This window comes from Salmo salar, chromosome ssa11, assembly GCF_905237065.1.
Source record: "Salmo salar chromosome ssa11, Ssal_v3.1, whole genome shotgun sequence".
NCBI classification, from domain to species: Eukaryota; Metazoa; Chordata; class Actinopteri; order Salmoniformes; family Salmonidae; genus Salmo; species Salmo salar.
This window is the reverse complement of record NC_059452.1, coordinates 88,554,330-88,581,338: the sequence shown is the minus strand read 5'-3', so window position 1 is coordinate 88,581,338 and position 27,009 is coordinate 88,554,330. Positions and strand designations below refer to the sequence as shown.

Below are 27,009 nucleotides of genomic sequence, written 5' to 3'. Positions count from 1 at the left end.
CCATGTTCTGGACACTACGCTGACAGACACAGCAAACCTTCTTGCCACAGCTCGCATTGATGTGCCATCCTGGATGAGCTGCACTACCTGAGCCACTTGTGTGGGTTGTAGACTCCGTCTCATGCTACCACTAGAGTGAAAGCACCGGCAGCATTCAAAAGTGACCAAAACACAGCCAGGAAGCATAGGAACTGAGAAGTGGTCTGTGGTCATCACCTGCAGAACCACTCCTTAATTGGGGGTGTCTTGCTAATTGCCTATAATTTCCACCTGTTGTCTATTCCATTTGCACAACAGCATGTGAAATTTATTGTCAATCAGTGTTGCTTCCTAAGTGGACAGTTTGATTTCACAGAAGTGTGATTGACTTGGAGTTACATTGTGTTGTTTAAGTGTTCCCTTTATTTTTTTGAGCAGTGTATAATTGGAAAGAGGTCCAAAGTAATTTCTGTTGACCTGAACGTTCCAGAAATGTCTCTGGTGGGTAACTGAAGCATTTTTTTCCTAATATGGCCAACATACAATTAAATGTGGTCTTACCCATTTGAAATGTAATTGTAGTATGCCCAAAAACATCTTAATGTTCCTAGTGATGTTGAATACACAACCACACGAGCCAGATATAAAGATGTCAAATTATTCACAGAATTGTGGTAACATCTTTGGGCACATTATTCAATTATTCACAGAATTGTGGCAATCTTCTATAACTGGCACACCTGGCTCATGTGGTTGCATACTCTACATCACTTAACATTAAGTTATTTTTGGGCATACTATAATTATGTTTCATACAGGTATGGTCATGCGAAATTGGCCAATAAGACCACATTGAGTTGTTTGGCAGCCTTATTGGAAAATGATTTCTGTGGGGTTAATGAGTGAATTCTGTGACGGACCTGAGTCTACAAATCTTTTTAAAACCCTGTTCTAGCAGTGTGTGTGTGTAATTTGGTGCCTATTTGGTGCCTCTCGCCACGAAGTTACAAATGAAAAAACATAGCTTCCCCAGTAAATGGAATTCGATGGCAAAGCTTCCAACATTCTAATGTCAATGGCACAACAGGCCTACAAGCCCTCAGTCCAGCCTCTTTCAGCCTATTGCAGACAGTCTGACCACTGATGGAGGGATTGTGCGTTCCTGGTGTAACTCGGGCAGTTGTTGTTGCCATCCTGTACATGTCCTGCAGGTGTGATGTTTGGATGTACCGATCCTGTGCAGGTGTTGTTACACGTGGTCTGCCACTGCGAGGACAATCAGCTTTCCGTCCTGTCTCCCTGCAGCGCTGTCTTAAGCGTGCCACAGTATGGACATTGCAATTTATTGCCCTGGCCACATCCGCAGTCCTCATACCTCCTTGCAGCATGCCTAAGGCACGTTCACGCAGATGAGCAGGGACCATGGGCATCTTTCTTTTGGTGTTTTCAGGGTCAGTAGAAAGGCCTCTTTAGTGTCCTAAGTTTGCATAACTGTGACCTTAATTGCCTACTGTCTGTAAGCAGTTAGTGTCTAAATGACCGTTCCACAGGTGCATGTTCATTAATTGTTTATGGTTCATTGAACAAGCATGGGAAACAGTGTTCAACCCCTTTACAATGAAGATCTGTGAAGTTATTTGGATTTTTACAAATGATCTTTGAAAGAAAGGATCCCGATAAAGGGACGTTTCTTTAGTTTATAATTTGAATCAATTTCATGACACTTCAGAACCACTTGTCAAACAAAGTTAAACATTCAAGGTTTCCATTTTAAAAACATTTTATACAGCTATTTCTGATATGTACCCTATAGGTCAAAGTTATGTTGACCTTACCTTTCTGAAAATGTGTCAAAGATTTTGTCCCAAATATTGTGGCAGATGCAGTATGGCTAATCTCGGTTAACCCAGAACTGAAGTCTCACGTAATTGGTCAGCTGCTTGATTAAGTTCTGGGTACATGTGTTAAGAGTACCGATTAAGAAATTCTAGAACAAAGATTGGAACTGGAACAAGGAGCTCCATTTCTCTTTGTAAATTACGGGCCAAATATCCCTTCCCTTCCAAAATTCGAAACATGCTAACACCTAAGAAAACGTGATTTGTCCAAATAACCAATGACTAAAAACCCGAACTACTGCTAGTTATCCCCCACATCAAATTCCTGCAACAGGTTCTACAGTACTAGTTATGTTTACATAGATCTACGAGAGATTACATACGAAATGACCAATGTGCAGTAACAAGCTTGTAGCTCCCCCACCAGTTATTTTATCTTTTTTTCACCTTTATTTAACTAGGCAAGTCAGTTAACAAATTATTCAAAAGGCAAATTATTACCAAAAGGCAAAAGACTTCCTGCGGGGACGGGGGCTGGGATTACAAATATAGGACAAAACACACATCACGACAAAGGGTTCCCAAACCTTTTCACTTGGAGCCCCCTTCAAGCATTGGCGAACATCCTGCTACCCCCCTGCGCACACACGCTCCACGTCTATTTCTAAGAGCACAAGCACTGTTCACACCCCTCTTGGTGGAGAGAATTTTGCAGGTTTAAAGCTTATTTCCTGCAATTCCACACATTTTGTAATGGGGTGCAAAGAACACTGCAGTTTTAAAGCACATTTTCTTGGAATTCTATACATTTTGCCATGTCTAATGAGTATTGATGTGATATGAGTGACAAAAAAATTACAACAATATCTATGGGCAAAAATATTCAACCTGCCTGCTGACATGGGCTAGTTGATCTGGACATTTCTGACAAGTTATAGCTCTAAGGTATGCAATGACTGGCATGACAAGAGGAACTGATGAAACACACACCCCAAAAAAGGTAGCACCCCACAGTTTGGTAACCACTGCTGTATCAGATGCTTTTCCTTTACAATGTAATAATTCAGCAGCTCATTTCCAGTGGTTTCATGATTGGGAAAGCAGAAAGGAGTGTGGAGTATAGGACAATAAAACTGAACATACCATGCCCCCATGTGGGCAACATGTAAAGCTGCAGGCAGATACACACGATTTATTGTTAAAAAGGAAAGACAGACCAACAAAGAACATCCGTCTTGCACAATAGATCTCCTGCTGGGTGTTGACAAAAGCTGGCAATTCAACATGTGGAATCGTCCGGAAAGGAACATTACATTTTCTGTGGTCAGATGCAATATGACGGCAACCCACTGTGCAAGGTCAACATTTGTGTTGATCGGTCTTCCCTTTAAAACAATATGTAGAGAATGTGACAACACATTAATATTGCATTTCACACATTAGTTTATTTATTCTGTTACACTTCTCTTCAAAGTAAAAACTATTTACAATGCCCAGCCCCATCTAAAATTCTGCTGTGTTTGAGTAGCAAGAGGTAATAACCATAACATTTCCCCAAAACTTCTTTAAAGCAATTTTGCATTACAAACATTCCTCTAATAGTTTTAGCATTCTCTTTTTACAGCATTCTCACTAATCCTCATTACTTCAATCATTTTACTGCTCTGCTAGAACGTCAAAGGATGTCCCAAACCAACCCAGCCATCATTCCATACACTCCACCAGGTCAAACCTATTACTACGTAGGGGTGGTGGGGAGGGGATATCACTCATGGGCAATTTTATTCTGTCCAATTAAGGCAAGTAAAACCAAATGAGTCGAAAAAAATCTTACACAACCAGTAAAGTCAAATTAAAAACATTCACTATTTACATCCAGGAGTTGAAACTTGCCATCCAGGTCTGTGTGGGTCCGTGTGTGTATGAGTCTTAACTCCTGGTTGAGACCTCAATCAGCTGGGTTCAGTCTTCCTCTGTCCTAGTCCAGTCCAGGACCGGGACAAAGCTTGTGTCTGGGAGTCTCTCTCCTTTACTGTCTGCTCCTCTCAGAGACAATCCCATGTCCAGCTGTGGTCCAGAACAACCCAGTCATTCAGGGTATGAGAGCCCACACGTCTTAGCCCACGATACACCTCACTTTGCAGCTGGTCATCCAGCAGAGGGGCCACTACATGGACCAAGCAAGGAGGCGGTGGCGAGTGTCCATGAGGTATCCTCCTGGCCTGCAGAAACAAGACATAACTATTAAGACAAGGATGATTAAACACTATAACCCGGATCATAATAGATTGATATTAAATCCCAGACCCCCCTGGGTATAGCATGAGGAACAGAGCGGCTTGTCCAGACACCAGGATATATCTAGGAGATGTCCAACCTCATTAAACGGACACATCTTGAGAAACCTATTAATTACTCAATTCTCCTCTGAATAACTATCATTGTTGGTACAGCAAGATATTAAATAGAATCTTTTGTCAAATCATTTATCTAGTTCCCCTGTGCCTCTACCTGTCCTACTTGCCACTTCAGGTAGCCAGTAACCTAGAAATTCAGCAAAAGTACATCTAACAAAGAATATACATTTTCCCCAGTGAGCCCCTTTCCTAAAAGCAGATGGTCACATCAACTTGCCTTCTGTGGCTCTCTGAAGGTCAGTGCAGTATGGTTCTGATACACCGAAGAATCTGGTCCACTTCGGTGTCAAGGTCATCCTCAATGCTGTCCTTTCTTGTGGAGAATGTCCAGGGAAAGGCAATCCTTGTCCAGTAAAAGAGTAAATACAAGGAGACAGGGGCATCTCACGTAGTCCACAAACCTGTCCATCTCCCTACACTCTGTTCTGTGACTAAAACCAACAAAAGTACAAGTGGAAGATGAACAAGATTTACCACCCCCCCCTCCCGTCAGTCCATTGTCCAGTAGTTTTGGATTTCAAAAGGTTCCAATTGTAGGCCCGTGTTATAAAAATATGTTCTCTCCAGTATATTTTAATTTCTTTGAACATTTGTTGAATCTCTTTAAAATGTCCATAATTTAAAACAGGCAACCTATAGACACATGGTCCCAGCCCGCCAAACCCCATGAGACATGTTGCACAGTATGTTGTACAGAGGGGGATCAGCTATGGCTAGGAGGCTGGCCTGAGGAACAAGTCTGTGGAGGAGGCTCAAGGAGCGTGAAAGGAGTCATAATATATATTTTTTTATCCATCTCACGCCATCTGCGGATCTCTTCTTGAAGAACCCATGAGAAACACATGGATTGAAATGATAACCACATATTAGTTGTCACCAGTCTTAAACATTCTCCTTTTTCTCTTGATATTTTTTTTTTTCTAATAAAAAATATAATCCAGACTTGTATGAATAAAAAAAAAAAAAAAAATGGTTAAAGCGAAGCGTTTCAGTTTGCAGATGAAGTACCGATCATTCCTCTGGCCACATCTTCAAACTCTCCATCTTCACAAGTTGTAGGCAATTAGAGAGAAAGAAGACAATGAAGTCGCAACCCAGACATTCGAAGATCAAAAGGAGACAGATTCATCTTTTGAAAAACTACTGCTACATTTTCCATGACATTTCCTCGGTATATAGGTTTGTAATGAGTCCATCATGTTTGAAAGGATTTGCCGCTGTATCCAGAGACTATCGAGGACGACAACATTGCTTGGTGATGGACAGACGTCTTCATCTTATTACGAGAAGTTCTTCAGAGAGCAGTAGGCAGTGTTCAGCGGTGTCCACCTTGGTTTAATTTACAGTATCTCATCTTCAGGGATTCTAATACTTTATCCCCACAACTCTCCTCATTACCATTTGTTTAAAGTCTGGCTTGATCTCACTGCACTGTTCTGTTTTGGAATACATTCATTTTTTTTTTTTATATATATAAAAGAAATTACAAGAAGCAAAAAAACAATATAAAAATACAAAAGCTTAGCAGCCTCAAAAGTGCTCCATATCATCAAGTCCAAATACTTTTCCACTTTGTTTTTAACATACAAACATATTCAAAAAGCAACAAAAGAGAGGACTCTAGCTATAAAAACCAGGGCTCACACAAGCAGTGGCAATAGCTTGCAAAACAGCCTGGAAACAGGAAAGCAAGACCTCAACACTGGCATGTCGTTAAAGGCAATAGATCCCCTTGAAAAAAGCAAGGAACTTCTCTGGTCTTACCAACTTTCATAACCACAAGGAAGATAATTATTAAACATAACTATTCATGGTTCTTTTAACAAGAGTGAGATTGAGATACAGGGCCTGTACTGCAGTAAAATATACCTCGGAAATCTGCCTTGAAACAAGACATTTGCTTTCACAGTTCAATCAGCGAATCAGAGCCTGTATACCTCAGTGACTCGTCGCGAGAGAAGAGCATGAGGGCAGCAAAGCACCAATGCCAGAACACGAGCGGCCAGTCAGGCAACTGGACAGAAACGCAGACCATCACGAAGTCATTTAGGGGATGAGGAGCTGGTGAAAGATTGGATAAAAAGAGCCCTATCCACTCCCACTCTCGCTTAAAGAACCCATGTACAAAAATAACATGCACACATTCATTGGCTACTAATCACTCATACATCTAACATGGGCACAAATTGCATACATTCTTTACAAAGTAAAAAAAGCTTCATGGAACAAAGTAAAAACATGGCCTTTTTATGCATCTCTGTAAGCAATAAAAAGTGTGCAGGCTTTGAGTCTACCACACAGACACCAGCATTCAGAAACATATTTTTCTTCCACTACTTACAAAAACAAACAAAAGTTGTTGTGTATAAGTGCAAACATTCAAGTTTTTTCTTAATAAAATGCAAATTTGCTATAGCTTTACATTTTATATAAATGTTTAAAAAACAACAGTGTATCTTTTCAAAAAAGAATATACTTTCTAAAACAAATGCTCATCACTCCCCCAACCTATCACCATTATTATCAGAGATGTAACCTCCAGTTCCTTACTTGGGTATGTTTGCACACACACATCCACTTGTGTCTATTCATATCATAGACATAATATATGCAAAATATATGCACATTTTGCATCCTAAAACCAACAAAAACAAAAAACAGGCAAAACTTCATTTCAAATATTGAAACCCCATGTAATAAAGTGCATTAGTTTAGTTTAAGGTGCTTAACTGTAAGAAGTGCGGAAGGGTACTCCTCTCTGCACACCCCTACCGGCCCCTCTCACTGAGAGACGAGGGAGAAAACAGTACTTTACCAGGTCCTCATCCAAGAGGGGGCAAAGTAGCTCAGCAGTGCACATTCGTCATTGTGTGTGTGCGTATGTCGGTCTGTGAATGTATGTGTGTGTGTGTGTGTGTGTGTGTGTGTGTGTGTGTGTGTGTGTCGTATGCCAGGTATAAGGCCTCAGGTGGATTCAGGTAGATGCTGTGGATCAATAATCTTCCACTGTTTCCATCTCGCCCAGGCTCATCCTGTCCCCTGCGCCCAGGAATGAATATCCTGCAGGAGAAACACCATGGTTCACTTCTATTCACATCCAGCATGGATTCCACTACTTTTCACATTTGGAAAGCACATTCCAGAAGTTTATGGTATTCTGTAGATAGAACCCAAAATGGGAGAGTAACTTAATACATAAATATCACTATATATATATATATGTTTTTATTTATTTCACCTTTATTTAAGTATGTAGGCTAGTTGAGAACAAGTTATATAAGAACTTACTGATTAAATTACATGTATGATAACTGTTAATGTTCTGTGTTAATGAAGGGTGAATATGGAATGAGTATAGAAAGTTACTGAGGGAGGCGAAGGGCAACAGTTAGTCTTTGATAAGGCAGGCCAACTGCAGAACTACAGAGGAGCAAGGAATTCGGCTCGAGGTCAAGTCAACAGAAGTGAGAAGAAACCTCGGAGGCTGGCCAGACCCTAGCGACCCTGCTACTACAGTCCTATCTCACACACATACATGCACACGAAGGTTCTAGCATCAGGCAGGACCATGACTACACCAGTGAGAGGAACCAATTAAGTTCCTGCCTAGCAACAGAGATGTATAGGCTGTCTAGATGTGTAAGGAGTTGACCCTGCCTAGATGACAAATATGTGCTTGTATCGTCATATCTCGTCTTTGCAGCTATACGACCCAATGGGATGAATAAACTTGCCCTGTGCTTCTTCTTCCAGTTATTACTCTTTGATAAGACCGTAACACCTGCATATAAAAAAAAAAATCAACTATTCAACACTTCACTCCATTTAGTTTACTTTTCACTGTGCTGCGAGCCATTTAATAAATATACCGTACGTCCGCATACCTAAGATGCTGGGGTCGGAGTGAAGCATCATGGTCTGTTTCTTCTTCATCTTTGCAGCCTGGCTGTCATACATTCCTCCCTTCCCCATCTGGGCTGCCTGGAACATGGACTACACAGAAGAGAGGGGGGAGGAGAGAGAGAACAACGTGGTGACCGACAATGTATTGGGTATTTGCAAATTCCAATAAGTGCTCCAACATTAGAAAAGTATAGATTGATACTATAAAAAGAGTGTTGGTCATGACTTGAGGTGGAGCCTACCTGTAGAGGAAAGTTGTTCACAGACAGTCCTGGAACTTCTTTTGATAGCTGGTGGGGGAGAGGGATGTTGGTTACTGATAATGTCTTACACATCCACACCACAAACACCCCCGTTGGAATTCTTCACATTTTATTGTTATAAAGTGGGATTAAAATCGATTTAATTGTAATTTTTTGGTCAACGAAATACACAAAATACGCTAATGTCTTTTGTAGCTCAGTTGGTAGAGCATGGCGCTTGTAGTGCCAGGGTAGTTTGATTCCAGGTACCACCTATACGTATAAATGTATGCACACATGACTAAACTGCTTTGGATAAAACGGAAAATATATTTCTTATTATACTGAACAAAAATATAAACACAACATGTAAAGTGTTGGTCCCGTGTTTCATGAGCTGAAATAAAAGATACCAGAAATATTCCATACATACAAAAAGCCTATTTCTCTCAGATTTTGTGCAAAAATGTGTTTACGTCACTGTTAGTGAGCATTTCTCCTTTGCCAAGATCATCCATGCACGTGACAGGCATGGTATATCAAGAAGCTGATTTAACAGCATGATCATTACACATGTGAACCTTGTGCTGGGGACAAAAGGCTACTCTTAAAAGTGCAGTTTTGTCACAACACAAAGCCACAGATGTCTCACGTTTTGAGGGAGCGTGCAATTGGCATGCTGACCACAGGAATGTTCACCAGAGCTGTTGCCAGAGAATTGAATGTTAATTTCGATACCATAAGCCGTCTCCGTCATTTTAGAGAATTTGGCAGTACGTCAAACCGGCCTCGCAACCGCAGACCACATGTAACCAAGCCAGCCCAGGACCTCCACATCCAGCTTCTTCACCTTCGGGATCATTTGAGACCAGCCACCCAGAAAGCTGACGAAACTGTGGGCTCTTACAACTCTAGAATTCCTACACAAACTGTCAGAAACTGTCTCAGGGATGCTCATCTAGGTGCTCGTCATCCTCACCAGGGTCTTGACCTGACTGCAGTTCGGCGTTGTAACCAACTTCAGTGGGCAAATTCTCACCTTCAATGGCCACTGGTGAAGAGTGCTCTTCACGGATGAGACCCGGGTTGTTTATGTCAACGTTGTGAACAGAGTGCCCCATGGTGGTGGTGGGGTTATGGTATGGGCAGGCATAAGCATCGGACAACGTATCGATGGCAATTTGAATGCACAGAGATAGCGTGACGTCATCCTGAGGCACATTGTCATGCCATTCATCCGCCGTCATTACCTCATGTTTCAGAATGATAATGCACGGCCCCATGTCGCAAGGATCTGTACACAATTCCTAGAAGCTGAAAATATCACAGTTCCTTAATGGCCTGCATACTCACCAGACATGTCACCCATTGAGAATGTTTGGGATGCTCTGGATCGACTTGTACGACAATGTGTTCCAGTTCCCGCCAATATCCAGAAACTTCGCACAGCCATTGAAGTGGAGTGGGACAACATTCCACAGCCCACAATCAACAGCCTGTACAACTAACTCTATGTGAAGGAGATGTGTCACGCTGCATGAGGCAAATGGTGGTCACACCAGATACTGGACTGGTTTTCTGATCCATGCCCCTTCTTTTTTTTTAGGTACATGTGATCAATAGATGCATATCTGTAGGACCTAATGAATTCATTTCAACTGACTGATTTCCTTACATGAACTGTAACTCTGTAAAATATTTGAAATTGTTGCATGTTGCGTTTATATTTGTTCAATATACATATAACACACACCTGCTGTTGCTGCTGCTGTCTCTGGTGGTTGGCTTTCTGTTTGGCACGCCGCTCCAGGAACTGCTTGGCAAACTCTTTGGCTTCCACAGTGTCGCCCAGGTAGGAGCGGATAAAGTCAAGGACTTCGTAGGGAGACTCCACCTCCTTCAGATAGGCCACGATGGTGGCTACTGCTCACAGGAAGACCACAGACATTTACACTTAATACCAGGGGAAAAGGTTGAGCAAGAGGAAATTCTGGAGCCAGGGAGTCAGGCAACTAAGGACATGTTTGCATAGGTGTGAAGCTGAGTTTCTATTAGGAAAATGTGGTCCTGGGCAGCAACATTTTAATTAGGACTGTCCGACTAAAATGGATCTTGGTCGACCGAAAGTAGTCTGTTCTTTCAACCAATTGATTGGTCTAAAATTTCAAACGTGTATATTTCCATATATAGACATACCTTACGCATTTCAATAAAATCAACTCTATGCATTTAGCTTACGGTTTGATGAAATAAGACAAATGCCTCAAGAGGGCGCAGGAGAGCTAGATAACTATGAGGGAAAAAGTCGTCAACCTTTCATGTGGAATGCCAATTTATCTTACCATTTCTACTATTCTTTGTGCCAGTTATGGTTTACATATGCACATTTTCATGAAACCATTTTATAATGACGTCTTAATATCTCAAAATCATTGTCATGTGGTTAATCAAAATTCTATCCAAATCTAAATGAAAATTATACAAACCTAAAAAGTAACGGCTATTGTCATTGCCAACTACGTAAAAATAGCCTACATAAAGCCAACAAATAAAAACATTGCAGCCTGCAGGTAGAAAATCTTGTGATAAAAATAAATATCTTATAAATCACAACGGCTACACACGGCCTGTCTGCAACAAACTTGAAACATTGGATCAACTAGTAACTTGGGTCCAGCCCGAATGTGCTAGCGAACTTGCAACATTATATAAAATATTCTGGGCGCTCAGAGTTACAACGTGCCAGTGAGCTCAGGACAGACACAGCTCTGGCTATTTGTGCAAGGGATAAGAAGCAGTTCTTGACTTGGACAGGAGCTCACCGGAGCCAAGTACCAGCACCTCAAATGTTCTACTGCTTGAGCTCCTGTTCCTCTTATAGAATATTAGCTCAAAAGTATTGTGGAGCTCTTGCACGTAAATATTTTTTATTTATTTAACTAGGCAAGTCAGTTAAGAGCAAATTCTTATTTACAATGACGGCCTACTCCGGCCAAACCTGAACGACGCCGAGCCAATTGTGCGCTGCCCTATGGGACTCCCAAACACAGCCGGATGTGATACAGCCTCGATATAAACAGTATATAAACAATATAAACAGCACCAGCACCCAAAATGAGTACCGGAAACTGTTTCAGTCCAAGTCAGGCACTGATAAGTAATTAGGAAGGCCTATTTTATGACGTTTCCACTTGATCAGAGCATGACATTTTCCCTTTCACGCCGAGTGGTTATTGAAAGGGAGAGAGGTGGAAAGATTTTTTAAATACATTAAGGAACCATTGTAATTCTCAATGGATGTAAAAACAGACTGTTTGCTTGCTGTTTGAGGTGAAGAAAACATTACTTTGAGAAGCTACACATGTCATTAGCGGTGGTGCGTTAAGCCAATCAGATATACTATCAGATCCCCAAATGGGGACATTTATATGCCTACATTTACATGCAGGCCAGGTAGCCTATAGGTCTACTTCTATGCGTGCGCATCCTAACATTGACAGGAGCGCTCCAGACAAAAGACGCTGACTAAATTCATAAAACTCGATAAATGGAATGAAATAAACCAAAACTTGTTTCTCACAAATGTAGCATAGGTTGTGCACTCTAGAAACAATGTGTCCACTCCGACAATGAGAACGGGAAGGCTGGAATAATAATATTGAATGCATTGACAGAAATTACCGTAACCAAAATTTAAGTTAAGAAATTATAGGAATTAAGGGTAAATGTACTGCATTGTTACAAAATTTGGGAGGCGCATGGCAATGCAGTACAGACCTGGATTTGGCCTCTGCATGCCACTGGAGGCTCCGCAATGGAATAGTTCTGAGATTGGCGCAAATATATATACACACACACACACACACACACACACACACACACACACACACACACACACACAGTGCATTAGGAAAGTATTCTACAATTGCATAGCCTTCAGAAATGTTGCACAACATGAGCTCATGTGCACTTATGAAGTGATAGATTTTTAGATTTTCTAATACATTTACATTGATGTCAGAGTGATTAGAGGGATAAAAAAGCATGAGCTTGCGCACACCCAAGAAAATAATTTAGCTTAGAGATGCTGAATAATGGTGAATAAACTGTAAGCTATAAAAACAAATAGTCACACAATCTATATGTATAACCTCCCAGTAATTCATCGGGTAAAAAAAACAAACCAACTTTTTGGCATCATAGGTCCTTCTTTTTATAGCTTAGAGTGATAAGAGGGACAATAGAGTGCTGAGTACTAGGCAGTTAGCAAGTTTGGTAGGCTACAAATGACCAGCAGCAGCAGAGCTTGGAGAAGCCTAATTACCGTGACTAAACGGTCATGTGGAATTTGACTGCCTTCATGACTCGTGACCGCCAGTGTGGCGGTAATACAGCCCTAAGGCTGATGCAAAATGTTTCTTCACATTATAAGCGCAGCAACATGCACAAGGCAGTAGGTTACGCGAGAATGTTCATTCCACAACGTTGTCAAAAGCGCACTGCCCATGCAACCGGTTTCATTTGACACATGAAAATATCCATTCAAAATTTTCAAAGAGGGGAGATCTAAAGATGCTATAACTAGCATGGGTTGCTAATATGACTAGAACTGTGCCATTGGCTACTGGACAATGAAAAAAATATCATTTGAAAACAAATAGAACATGAGAGAAATAGGCTACAGGTTGCAATGGCATATGGAAGTCTATAAAATAATTGCTTCCACGATATGGTCGGATTTTAGCTTTTGAAGCAAGGCAAGACATGCCTCATAATACGCATAGGCTACCACCTCCAGCTCATTGCAGTGGTGTGTGACGTTCTGATGCTTGCCTACCGTTGCCTATGCACTTGAATGACGAATGGGAAGTGCACTTCAATTACCAGTTGAAAAATATTTAGAATTGCTATGCAATGATTGGCCTTATAAAAGCACGGCAGCAACGAACACGCTGTTTGAGGAGCTGTAGCAGCTGATCTCGTGCTGTCTGACAGAGTTTAAGCTGAAACTAGGCTCTGTATCTGTATGCTGTGCGCATGTGATAATAAGATGCTGAACTAATGAAAATAGGTTAATTATGCTAATTAACCTATAGACCGATAAGCATGACCGGTTAAATGTATTTCCATCGACTAATATTTCCCATTTATTAATAGGCTAAAACCGATTATTTTTTGCAATAGGGCTTTTTTTCCTTCTCCCAGACAATTGGCCGGAGCCAAATTTATTTATCGGCTTCTCATATTTTTTGGGGGGGCGGAAAAGAAAATGTTTTGAATACATTTGCATTGATGTCAGAGTGATTAGAGGGATAAAAAAGCATGAGCTGGTGCACACCCAGATAGTGTGAATGTGAGTGATGACATATGAGTATATTCATGGGGCCGGTCACAGGGACACAGATCCAGTGATGAAGTGAAAAAGGAGGAGCATTAGTTACCGTCCAGGGACGAGGAGTGGGAGTTGTTAGCGGAGGTGTTGAGCGCGTGCAGCATCTGTTCACACCAGGTGGTGAAGCCGTCCTGGGGTTTCATGCCCTGCAGCAGCTTCAGCAGTTTGTCCTCCTCCTCTGTACGCTTCTTCCTCAACATGTACTGCTCGCTGCAGGTGGACACAGAAACAATGTTTACACACACACACACACATACACACACACACACACACACACACACACACACACACACACACACACACAGGCCTTGAAACAGTTTACATACACACAAAACGTTAACACACAACTTTAAACAGAGAGGTAAACAATGCACCACACACACAGTGAGGTGTACCTAAGAGAGGGGCTGCTGCGGCTGTTCTTCATGCCCATGTTGCGGAGGCTGTTCTGGTTCTTCACAGCCTCCTCCCAGACACCCATACCTCCAGAGCTGCCTTTGGGCTCCATGCCCCCACCAGACCACATGCCCACAGACCCCTCACCCCACTGACCCATAGACAGGCCTCCATGCTGGAGGAAGACAGAGAAAGAACAGAGGGACATGGGTCACACTACTGGTTACCAGGGCCTGGTCCACCAGTCAAAATATATTTTTGCCATAATTCCCCCCCAGTGCGTCTTCGCTAGGAGTTGAAGCAAACTCAAAACATTGAAAAACCTAGTTTGTGAACAAAACAATGTAAATAGCCAAGAAACAGATGGACAAAGTCTCACTTTAGTAGACTTCAGAGTCAATTAGACCAGTGGTTCCCAACCAGGGGTACTAGGACTGCTGGGGGTATTTAACCTGTTCACAGGGGGTACTTGAGAAGACTCATGAGTCTATGGGGTTACTGGTAAAATGCACAAGGGGGTACTTCAGGGGTACTCCGAGCAAAGCAAAATTGAGTTGGTGGTACAGTAACCAAAAAATATATTTTTTCGCCTTTTTTATTTTAAATATATATATATATATTTTTTTTTACCTTTAACTAGGCAAGTCAGTTAAGAACAAATTCTCATTTACAATGACGGCCTAGGAACAGTGGGTTCACTGCCTTGTTCAGGGGCAGAACAACAGACCTTGTCAGCTCGGGGATTCGATCTAGCAACCTTTCAGTTACTGGCCCAACACTAACCACTACGCAACCTGCAGCACCATTGAATTAGACCAACTTATGCCTTTGTGCCGTGTTTCTAAAAATGAATCTTTAGCAGTGCACACAGCTCCTCAGCCAGACAGTGTTGCTACCCGTCGCTCGAGGTGGGATATATTTAAGCAATAAGGCACCTCGGGGGTTTGTGGTATATGGCTGTTCCTAGGCACGGCTAAGAAGAGTGCCAGGATACAGTCCTTAGCCGTGGTAAATTGGCCATATACCACAAACCCTAGAGGTGCCTTACTGCTATGATAAACTGGTTACCAACGTAATTAGAGCAGTAAAAAATACATGTTTTGTCATACCCGTGGTATACAGTCTGATATACCACAGCTGTCATCCAATCAGCATTCAAACCACCCAGTTTATAATATAGGATTTGTGTGATTAGCTACCAGCTATGAAACAAAATGACAGAAACACTTTGAAAACAGCTACTGCAGCATTTATTTTTCTATAAATGTCCTTATACTTGACTTCTATACCTTTATTTTTATTCCCAAATGTGAGATAAGTTTTCGCATCATGGAGCCCTGACCACCTGCCAACGTGGCTGTTGAAATAGACCTTACATGCCAATACCGGCATTTGGCAGGTGTTAATTTTAGGTCCTGCTGGTTACACTTATGGGCATTGTAATAAATATCCTCAGAACGCACATTTCTTCTCAGGAAACTGCTACACTTTTAAAACCTCCCTGTAGACATAGCAGGACAGCCCGTGTGAGGTTTCTTTTTTGGGGGCGGGGGGGGGGGGTCTCCTCACCCTGTCCCTCTGCTGCTGGGCCCTCTGGTGCTGGGACTGCTGTTTGAGCAGCCTCTCGGTCTCCAGCTCCAGCAGGCTGAGGCTCTTGCCTTGCTTGGAGAGAGCTGAGACCTGGGGGCCACTCCACACGGACCCTGACCCAGAGACACACCCTGGGCCCCCGGGCTGGGCCTGCTGCAGCAGCTTCAGGATCAGCTCCTGCTGCTGCCGACACTGCTGCTTACGCCTGTACAGCTCCTCCTCCTCACGCCTCTTCTGCTCCTCCTGCTGCCTCCTCTTCTCCTCCCGCCGCTTCCTCTCCTCCTCCTCTCGCTTGGCCCTGAGTTCAGCCTCACGCCGGTCCTGGAGCTGAGGTACAAGAGATGAGCAGAGAGACAGTCAGCAAGAGAGAGAGGAGAGACAGAGGGCGAGAGAGGGGGGACAAAGTAAATAAAGACAGTACCTTGTGTAGCTGCTCCAGAGATGGCCCCTGAGTGGAATGACTAATGTTTAAGTCCCATAGGTTGGTCTCACCTCCTGGAATAGGCCACAAACACATTACTGACATACAATGGCAACATGTAGAAGGACATCTGGGTGAATGAAAAGATGTATAGCTGAGGTATATCAGTCTTGGAGGATATGCAAGAGCGTGTGCTTAGTGGTTAGAGTGTTGGGCCAGTAACCGGAAGGTTGCTGGATCGAATCCCCAAGCTGACAAGGTAAAAATCTGTCGTTCTGCCCCGAGCAAGGCAGTTAACCCACTGTTCCCCTGGGGCCGAAGATGTGGATGACGATTAAGGCAGCCACCCGCACCTCTCTGATTCAGAGATTGGATTAAATGCGGAAGACACATTTCAGTTGAACGCATTCAGTTGTACAACTGACTAGGTATCCCCCTTTCCCTTATACAAAAACAGTCAAATATATTGGCACCCTTGCACTTTAAAAATGGAGTGCAATGGAGCAGAATGTCCTCTTCAAAACTGGTTGAATGGCTATTTTTACCCTGTAGGCACCGGCAACTTAGCACCTGTAGGATAAATTACATTTGCTGAGAATGACCTTGCCTCCAACCAAATTAATTAGAAATCTTAACAATTTAGTCCAGGACATTTTTGCCTTTGAAATGATAAATCATAATATCAGTAGAGTTTTTGTGTGGTTCTGTGCAGTTGTAAATCAAACAAATACATGTGAACACCAAAAGTTTTAAATTATAAATTATTTTTGAAGAACGTGAACCAATATATTTGACCGCATCTGTATAAAGTGTGCTTATATAAAAGGTGCATGTAAAGCAGGTAACGATGCAGCGGGTTCCTTTTCAGTACCTGACTGCTGGGAGGCTGAGGTACGCATGTCCCACATAGACCCATTATCTGGTACTGACATGGACCTGTTCATCGAGGGCATCATGCTCGATTCCCCACTCCTGAAAACAGAAACACATTAGTACACTCACAAATACCCTCATATACATCCAGTGTGTGTGTGTGTGTGTGTGTGTGTGTGCCTACCTGTTCATGTGCTGAAACCTTATCTGCAATTGCTGGTATAGAGCTGCAGTGGCTGCCTGTTCTAACTGTTTCTTCAGCAGCTCCTGATCCATATTGCCCTGCGGAACAAGACCTACAGGGTTACCATACCAACTATGCCACACCAAGCACATCAAATACTAGGGATGCACAATATAAATTGGTAAGCATATCAGAATCGGCCGATATTACCTAAAAATGCCAACATCGGCCAGATGTCTAGTTTAATGCCGATGTGCAAAACCGATGTCAAAGCTGTCGTGCATACCTATATAACGTAGGTAGATGACGTAATGACACCACAAAAAAATACAGCGCTACACAGAACAAAAGCTGAAAAATACTAAGCACACAATTCCAACAACTAAACAAGTTCAAGTCGAGCAGTCATTTGAAAGAGGAAAAACATTTCAGGGGGGTTTAAACTTGCAAAAGTACTCTACAAGTGGCTGTGAACAAGCGATTCGGTGGCATACTGTGAGCCTCTTTACTGTGTCGCCCCCATGCTCGATGCTAGGTACAAGGACCGCTACTTTGATGCAGACAAGAAACACAGTTTACGTGAAATGTTAACCTCTCTAGGCTAGGCGGGACGAATTCGTCCCACCTACGTAACAGCCACTGCTATCCTGTGGCGCGATTTTCAAAACCTTAAAAATCCTATTACTTCAATTTCTCAAACATATGACTATTTTACAGCCATTTAAAGACAAGACTCTCGTTAATCTAACCACACTGTCCGATTTCAAAAAGGCTTTACAACGAAAGCAAAACATTAGATTATGTCAGCAGAGTACCAAGCCAGAAATAATCAGACACCCATTTTTCAAGCCAGCATATAATGTCACCAAAACCCAGAAGACAGCTAAATGCAGCACTCACCTTTGATGATCTTCATCAGATGACAACCCTAGGACATTATGTTATACAATACATGCATGTTTTGTTCAATCAAGTTCATATTTATATCAAAAACCAGCTTTTTACATTAGCATGTGACGTTCAGAACTAGCATACCCCCGCAAACTTCCGGGGAATTCGCTAACATTTTACTAAATTACTCACGATAAACGTTCACAAAAAGCATAACAATTATTTTAAGAATTATAGATACAGACCTCCTCTATGCACTCGATATGTCCGATTTTAAAATAGCTTTTTGGTGAAAGCACATTTTGCAATATTCTAAGTACATAGCCCAGGCATCACGGGCTCGCTATTTAGACACCCGGCAAGTTTAGCACTCACCATAATCATATTTACTATTATAAAAGTTTCATTACCTTTTGTTGTCTTCGTCAGAATACACACCCAGGACTGCTACTTCAATAACAAATGTTGGTTTGGTCCAAAATAATCCATCGTTATATCCGAATAGCGGCGTTTTGTTCGTGCGTTCCAGACACTATCCGAAATAGTAAAGAAGTGTCACGCGCATGGCGCAATTCGTGACAATAAAATTCTAAGTATTCCATTACCGTACTTGAAGCATGTCAACCGCTGTTTAAAATCAATTTTTACGACATGTTTCTCGTAGAAAAGCGATAATATTCCGACAGGGAATCTCCTTTTCGGCAAACAGAGGAAAAAATCCCAAAGGCGGGGGCGGTCGGGGTCACGCGCATAAGCTAGTGTCTCTTGATCGGCCACTTGAGAAAGGCGATAATGTGTTTCAGCCTGGGGCTGGAATGACGACATTCTGTTTTTTCCCGGGCTCTGAGCGCCTATGGACGACGTGGGAAGTGTCACGTTAGAGCAGAGATCCTTAGTAAATGATAGAGATGGAAAAGAAGTTCAACAAATGGTCAGACAGGCCACTTCCTGTAAAGGAATCTCTCAGGTTTTGACCTGCCATTTGAGTTCTGTTATACTCACAGACACCATTCAAACAGTTTTAGAAAATTTAGGGTGTTTTCTATCCATATGTAATAAGTATATGCATATTCTAGTTACTGGGTAGGAGTGGTAACCAGATTAAATCGGGTATGTTTTTTATCCAGCCGTGTCAATGCTGCCCCCTAGCCCTAACAGGTTAAACAGCTGGACAAGATGGAAACGGACACCAAGGAAGAGAGGTCACGGACAGACAGAGCTGAAACTTCACTGCTTTACATGCATGATGAAATCCTGGTTGAGACTGAACAACAAAACAGCAAGTAAGTGAAATATAGGTTTTCATTATGTTTTAGTGGTAATGGGGACATATGTAAATGTCAACAAAATAACTTTTTGGTCAGTGTGTGTGTTTCAACTATTTAACTGTACTAGAATGCTTAACTTGTTGGGGCTAGGGGGCAGTATTTGCACGGCCGGATAAAAAAACGTACCCGATTTAAACTGGTTACTACTCTTGCCCAGAAACGAGAATATGCATATAATTAGTAGATTTGGATAGAAAACACTCTAACGTTTCTAAAACTGTGTGAATGGTGTCTGTGAGTATAACAGAACTCAGGAAGTGTCCTGTCTGACAATTTGTTCTCCTTCTAGGGCATCTCTATCAAAAATACAGCATCTCTGCTGTAACGTGACATTTTCTAAGGCTTCCATTGGCTCTCAGAAGGTGCCAGAAAGTGGAATGATGTCTCTGGGCGAAAAACGGCAGGAGTTTTTGTGAGTGGTCAGGCAGGGAACAATGACACTGGAGTGCGCGTCCACGAGAGGACTCCATGTTTTTCTTTCAGTCTATGAATGATTATAACGTCGCCCGGTTAGAATATTATCGCTATTTTACGAGAAAAATGGCATAAAAATTGATTTTAAACAGCGTTTGACATGCTTCTAAGTACGGTAATGAAATATTTGGAATATTTTGAATTTATTTTGTCACGAAATGCGCCCGCGCGTCACCCTTCGGTTAGAGACCTCAACGCACGAACAAAACGGAGCTGTTTCAATGTAACTATGGATTATTTCAAACCAAAACAACATTTGTTGTTGAAGTAGAAGTCCTGGGAGTGCATTCTGACGAAGAACAGCAAAGGTAATCCAATTTTTCTTATAGTAAATCTGAGTTTGGTGAGGGCCAAACTTGGTGGGTGTCAAATTAGCTAGCCGTGATGGCCAGGCTATCTACTCAGAATATTGCAAAATGTGCTTTCGCCGAAAAGCTATTTTAAAATCTGATACCGCGATTGCATAAAGGAGTTCTGTATCTATAATTCTTAACAATTATTTTATGTATTTTGTGAACGTTAATCGTGAGTAATTAAGTAAATTCACCGGAAGTTTGCGGTGGGTATGCTAGTTCTGAACATCACATGCTAATGTAAAAAGCTGTTTCTTGATATAAATATGAACTTGATTGAACAAAACATGCATGTATTGTATAACATAATGTCCTAGGAGTGTCATCTGATGAAGATCAAAGGTTAGTGCTGCATTTAGCTGTGGTTTTGGTTTTTGTGACATATATGCATGCTTTGAAAATGGCTGTGTGATTATGTCAGGAGAGTACCCTGCCAAAAATAATCTAATGTTTTGCTTTCGCTGTAAAGCCTTTTTGAAATCGGACAGTGTGGTTAGATTAACGAGAGTCTTGTCTTTAAAATGGTGTAAAATAGTCATATGTTTGAGAAATTGAAGTTATAGCATTTATGAGGTATTTGTATTTCGCACCACGCAATTCCACTGGCTGTTGACTAGGGCCCAGGGAGGTTAAAAGGGCGCTAAAAAAAAAAAAAAAAAAACAAATTATACAAAAATAAACAAAAATATATAAATTAAAAAAAAATTGGTTTCGTTTTTTTGGTCAAGGAAAATATTGCATCGGCCAAAAATGTCATTGCTGTGCATCCCTACCAGATACACTACTGATGATCTGCTCTGGAGAGATACATGATACAGCTACAAGAGACAATATACATTATACTCAGTAAAACACATGATTTTGCCTATGCCACTTTGACACTCCACTTATTCAAATAAAAGTTGTTCACCACAGTCAAGTATCTCTGTGCCTTTGGTGTACCTGGATTAACTGACAAACTAACCCCACACACACACCACTAAACAAACCACCAGTGAACAGAAGTAAACAGAAACACCCAGACAGACGTGTGCTCGCTGACTCACAGAGGACCCCCGAGGTGGTGGAGGCTGTCTCACCAGCAGGGGTGGGGGGGAGGGGCCGGGGGAGAAGGGCACGCGCCCCCACATCTTGATGACGTCACCCAGGGGCTGGAAGCCCTCATCACAACCCCGCTTTACCAGCAGGGTCATGGAGAAGTAGCCTGCCTGGAACCACTCACACATCTCCACTGTGGAGAAGGGACCTGGACCAGGGTCATGACAAAACAATATGACAATGTGAAAAAGTATCTGTAAGGTATTATATGGAACATATATTCATATGTACAGTGCCTTCAGAAAGTATTCCAACCCCTTGACTTATTACACGTGTTAAAGCATGAATTCAAAATGTATTAAATAGATTTTTAGATCCTCTCATCATCTACAACACACGTTTTTAGACATTGCAAATTTATTGAGAATAAAATACAGAAATACCTAATTTAAGTAAGCATTCACACCCCAGAGTCAATACTTTGTAGAAGGACCTTTGGCGGCGATTACAGCTTTGAGTCGTCTTTGGCATGTCTATCAGCATTTGTACCTCCGCATTTTCTCCCATTCTTACTTGCAGATTTTTTTCAAGCTCTTAAAAAAAACAAGATTCTCAAGTCTGATGAAACCAAGTTTGAACTCTTTGGCCTGAGTTCCAAGCGTCATGTCTGGAAGAAACCTTGCACCATCCCTACGGTAAAGTATGGTGGTGGCAGCATCATGCTTTGGGGATGTTTTTCAGTGGCAGGTACTGGGAGACTAGTCAGGATCAAGGGAAAGATGAAAAGGGCAAAATACAGAGAGATCCTTGATGGAAACCTGCTCCAGAATGCTCAGGAACTCAAACTGGGGCGAAGGTTCACCTTCCAACAGGACAATGACCCTAAGCACACAGCCAAGACAATGCAGGAGTGGCTTTGGGACAAGTCTCTGAATATCCTTGAGTGGCCCAGCCAGAGCCCGGACTTGAACCTGATCGAATGTCTCTGGAAAGACCTGAAAATAGCTGTGCAGCGTCGCTCCCCATCCAACATTACAGAGCTTGAGAGGATCTGCAGAGAAGAGGAGAAACTCCCCAAATACAGGTGCGCCAAGCTTGTAGCGTCGAACCCAAGAAGACAGGAGGCTATAATCACTGACAAAGGTGCTTCAACAAAGTACTGAGTAAAGGGTCTGAATACTTCAATTTGATTCCAGTTCATTTTAAATAGATTTGCAAAAATGTAAAAAAAAAAACATTTTTTGCTTGGTCATTATGGGGTATTCCATGTAGATTGATGAGAAAAAAAACAACTAATCCATTTAAGAATAAGGCTATAATGTAACAAAATGTTGAAAAAGTCAAGGGTTCTGAATACTTTCCAAATGCACTAACTGCTAAAAATGATTGTGAATGTGTTTGTCTACCTTGGATCTCTGCCTGGGGGTCCTTGTAAAACCACTTCATGGCTGCCTCATGGGAGAGGGGCAGGGCACAGTCCCTATGGGCAGAGTGGGAGTGTGTGTGTCCAGCGGTGTGTGTGTGTGAGTGTGGGGCTGGGTGTGTGTGAGATTGGGAGGTAATGTTGTGGCTCTCCTGCAGTGCTTGAGTGAAACACTCCTCCTCAAGGGATGTGTCCTGCAAAGATGCCACCATCTTTTCAGCCTCCTACAAGGTTGGGAGAGGATAAAAAAATATGAACATTTACATAACACTAACTCACATTCAGCCAGTATATCAAGTGTAATCGTAATCCTGACAATAAATCCAGTACTTGGATGTAAAATGAATGTATGTCTAATTGACATGGTAATGTCTACCTGTTGTAGGTGCTTCATGCCCTCGTCCTCCTCCACTTCTCCCCCTGTTGATGGGAGGAGAGATCCGAAGGAGGGAGGAGGCATCAGGCCAGAGGAAGTGGTGGTGGAGGAGGGGGGGTCTGGACTGAGCTGAGCACCACTCCCTGGAGGTGAGCTGCCTGTGAGACCACAGAGAGAACAGGGGGAGAGGGGATGAGACATGTACAACTACTGTACTAGGGCCACTATTGAGCATACAGGTGAAACATTCTCTGGAGCAGACAAACTGATGCCCACACCAAGTGAAAATGGTTCACAAGAGCGAGACGAAATGGACAAAAACACATAACATGATAAATTGACTGAATTATCAAGACAACGGTACATTTATAAAATGAACAAGCACCAGTTATGTTTATTTGACCCTTTAAACTACTCCAATTTGAACATTATAAATTGTCCCGTTAGCAATAGCCCATATTAGCAGTAAAGGCTACTTATCGTTATTATTGATAACAGTAAAATATCTTCGATAAATGGTCACTGTCGATACTTTCGATTTATAGTCCTAGCTTTAGTTCACATGTGCATATCAGTAATTCAGTCAGGGCTCTAAAGTGCGACCAATTTGGTCACATATGCGACTAAATATTTTGCTGTGCGAACAGGAGTTTTATATTGGGAGCACTGAGACAAGGGGGAAAAAATATCCTAGATACTTCTTGTAATAAGGCTTCGCAGTACCATTGTTTCAGAGATCTGACATATTACCGGGGGAACATTTTTATCTTACCTATAGCGGAGCGCCGGGACTGAATTTTACATTCACAAACCACGACATTGTGGAACGTTCTAGAACTACTTGCTTGTCATTAACCATTTGTTTACAATTTGTTCAGTCATGTTACATCATTGGCTAGCGAGCCAACAACCTGGTAACTTTACCAGTATATTCAAACATTTGGGGGCCCATAAATGAAAAGGGATAGCTTATTCAGGAGATCAATGATCATAGCAATGAATGAGTGCAGGGCATGAAACAACATTTTTGGTCCACCAACCACTGTGGCAGGTAAATTTAAAATCTACCAGCCACTCAGAATATTTTTGGGACATAATAATTAGACCAGAAAACCCAAAAGAACCCAGGTGAGCATGCTTTGTAATGTTTGTAAAACAATACATGTATTACTAGCTAGAAGTGATGTGGTTTATTGCTCCATTTATTTCATTTTTGTGATCCCAGTGTTTTAATCAAAATGTCACAGATGACAAATTCTCAGGTGCCCCTTTAAGGGTGGAAGGTTAACATTGCAACAAGGGCACTCGAACCAAGTGACAGTGTGTCTGTGAGATAGAGAAACAGGCACACTGTCACTTGGTTCGAGTGCCCTTGTTGCGTCTTTGCTGAAGCAAACTCAAAACATTGTTTTGTTCTCAAACTAGGTTTGTTTTTCAACGTAAATAGCCAACACACTCAAGGACAGCCTCACTTTAGTAGACTTGAGTAAATGAGACCAACTTCCAATGCATGTGCAGTACTTCTAAAAATGAATCTTCAGCACTTCAACAGCTCTCCAGCAAGGCAGTGTTGCTGCGCGAGGTGGGATATTATCGACGTGATGACAGTAGTGTCTATTATAGGTATTGGTTGAGGTCAGTTAAATTCATATCTATGCCAATATGACAACAATCTCTATGAAAATTCGCAAATCAACTTGTAGGTACACAACACTGCCTCTCTCATCATGAGTCGTCCATCTGTAACCGAGAACCACAGCGCATCGTTTTAACAGGGTCGTTAGCAATTGAGTTAAGAGTATTTATTGAGCCTACCAAGCTCATATTCTAGACATCTGATTAAAACGAGACTATAATTCGAAAATTGACCATTGGACATAAAATGCCGGATTGAATAAGTTTGCAGGTGCAACAGTTTATTGAATGTATCACTCACATGCACCTTTCTGTCTGTTAAGAAACAAAGATGGTGTACCTTTTTGTAGCATTTCTGACAATGCGACATTTTGCCAAAACTCAGTTCTAACACCTAGGTTATTTGGATGTAACTTAGGTTACTGTATATAACTAGGTATACGGTGGTATTCAAGCTGACATTAATCAATAAATGCACACAGATTTTTATTCGCTTGGTAGCTTACTAGCTAAAGTTAACTAGCTAACGTTAGCTTGCTTGTACAAAGTCCAGCATCTAGCCTCTGTAGCTAGCTAACACTAGTCAGCTAAAAGATAGCTAGCTGACGAACAGGCAAATGAAAAAGGTAGCTAGCCAATTAAGGTGGTTTTGTTTTGATTAGCTAGGTAGCTAAACTAACATTATACTAGTCAAATGAGAGCTAACCAACAAGCGAGGAAAGCTAGCTAGATATATTTTGCCAAGTAAGGTTTTTCACATACGGCTGAAGTCGTGTAACTGCTGAACTAGACACTGGCGTGTAATCGGATCACAAACAAATAAACTAGCGTATTTCGTTGGCTGCTATGATAGCCAATTAACTTTAGCTAGCCAAGGAACCTTAGCTAACGTAAGACAAACATTAGCTAACCTGTTTGGACAGTTCATGTACCACAATATATCATAATTTCTCACACTAAACAGTTAACTAATGTTAAGTTTAAAACCACCAAACTTTTGGAAACTGCCACACTAATCATATTAAATTGCTTTGCACAGACCAAACTTCGGTAACATTAAGACAAGGTAATGTTAGCCAGATTTCAGACAGTACAAATACTGCACTTAGCAAAGCTACATTTCCTCGACGAAGAACCAAGACCACAACACAAACCATAGATGAGAAAACAAATTACTTTAGGAAACAGTAAATTAGTTATGTTGAACTGACTACAGTAAATGGTTGAACCCCAAACGCACATGTAAACAGAACCAGATCGACAGCATCGCTGTTTCAAACACGTGTTGAATACATTCCGTCTCCGGCCTAAACTCCCTCTCCTGCCGTCGACATTCATAATCTAAATGTGTGCCGACTGATCAACGCCGTGTTAAATAACTTTCAATGTAGTCACAGAAAATCTGAAATCTCCATTCACAAGTAAAACGTAGTCAGGGGGCTCCACACACTGCACCAGGTTAAAACATCAGAATCGTCGCTTGCTTACATGACTTCCTGTGTGCCAGCCTGGTCTCAAACTAGACATAACTTAGTAAATGTAAATCTGGGATACTGAAATTAGTATATCCTGTTAGGGCTAGGGGGCAGTATTTACACCGCCGGATAAAAAACGTACCCGATTTAATCTGGTTACCACTCCTACCCAGTAACTAGAATATGCATATACTTATTACATATGGATAGAAAACACCCTAAAGTTTCTAAAACTGTTTGAATGGTGTCTGTGAGTATAACAGAACTCATTTGGCAGGCAAAAAACTGAGAAGGTTTCATGCAGGAAGTGGCCTGTCTGACAAGGTGTCGTTCTTCTTGTCTCTGTTTATTGAAGAGTGAGGATCTTAGCTGTCCCGTGACACTTCCTACGGCTGCCATAGGGTCTCAGAAGGCAGTAAAAAGCTGAATCGTGGCTTTGCAGGCTCTGGCTGAAAAAAAGTAGCGCGTTTGGGTAGTGGCTGGTTACAGTACTGTGAGACTCAGGCTCGTGCCCGCGTCGACCGAAAGCTTTGTTTACTTTCCTCTGTTTAGCTAAATGGACATTCCCGGTCGGAATATTATCGCTTTTTTACGAGAAAAATGGCATAAAAAATTGATTTTAAACAGCGGTTGACATGCTTCGAAGTACGGTAACGGAATATTTACATTTTTTTGGTCACGAATTGCGCCATGCGCACGACCCTGATTTACCATTTCAGATAGTGTCTGGGACGCACAAACAAAACGCCGCTATTCGGATATAACGATGGATTATTTTGGA

At 41.8% G+C, this 27,009-nt stretch overlaps 1 protein-coding gene across 2 annotated transcripts in view; it reads right to left on the bottom strand.

Moving 5' to 3' along the window:
* Nucleotides 1-7,345: 7,345 nt before the first annotated feature.
* The window catches only part of LOC106563378 (GRB10-interacting GYF protein 1), a 32,902-nt gene continuing 13,238 nt past the window's right edge, over nucleotides 7,346-27,009 (bottom strand). The window contains exons 13-26 of one of the 2 annotated variants that reach the window (XM_045690022.1): nucleotides 23,119-23,276; nucleotides 22,726-22,966; nucleotides 21,361-21,527; nucleotides 17,236-17,333; nucleotides 17,050-17,150; nucleotides 16,179-16,252; nucleotides 15,737-16,084; nucleotides 14,167-14,342; nucleotides 13,821-13,981; nucleotides 12,157-12,204; nucleotides 10,133-10,302; nucleotides 8,380-8,427; nucleotides 8,119-8,227; nucleotides 7,346-8,015 (exon numbers count right to left, since the gene is read on the bottom strand). In XM_045690022.1, the coding sequence (XP_045545978.1) occupies nucleotides 7,807-8,015; nucleotides 8,119-8,227; nucleotides 8,380-8,427; nucleotides 10,133-10,302; nucleotides 12,157-12,204; nucleotides 13,821-13,981; nucleotides 14,167-14,342; nucleotides 15,737-16,084; nucleotides 16,179-16,252; nucleotides 17,050-17,150; nucleotides 17,236-17,333; nucleotides 21,361-21,527; nucleotides 22,726-22,966; nucleotides 23,119-23,276 (2,108 nt within the window). In that variant the 3' untranslated portion in view covers nucleotides 7,346-7,806. Of the gene's footprint in view, nucleotides 8,016-8,118; nucleotides 8,228-8,379; nucleotides 8,428-10,132; nucleotides 10,303-12,156; nucleotides 12,205-13,820; nucleotides 13,982-14,166; nucleotides 14,343-15,736; nucleotides 16,085-16,178; nucleotides 16,253-17,049; nucleotides 17,151-17,235; nucleotides 17,334-21,327; nucleotides 21,528-22,725; nucleotides 22,967-23,118; nucleotides 23,277-27,009 lie in introns of both variants that reach the window. The other variant, XM_014128881.2, reaches the window with a different exon arrangement.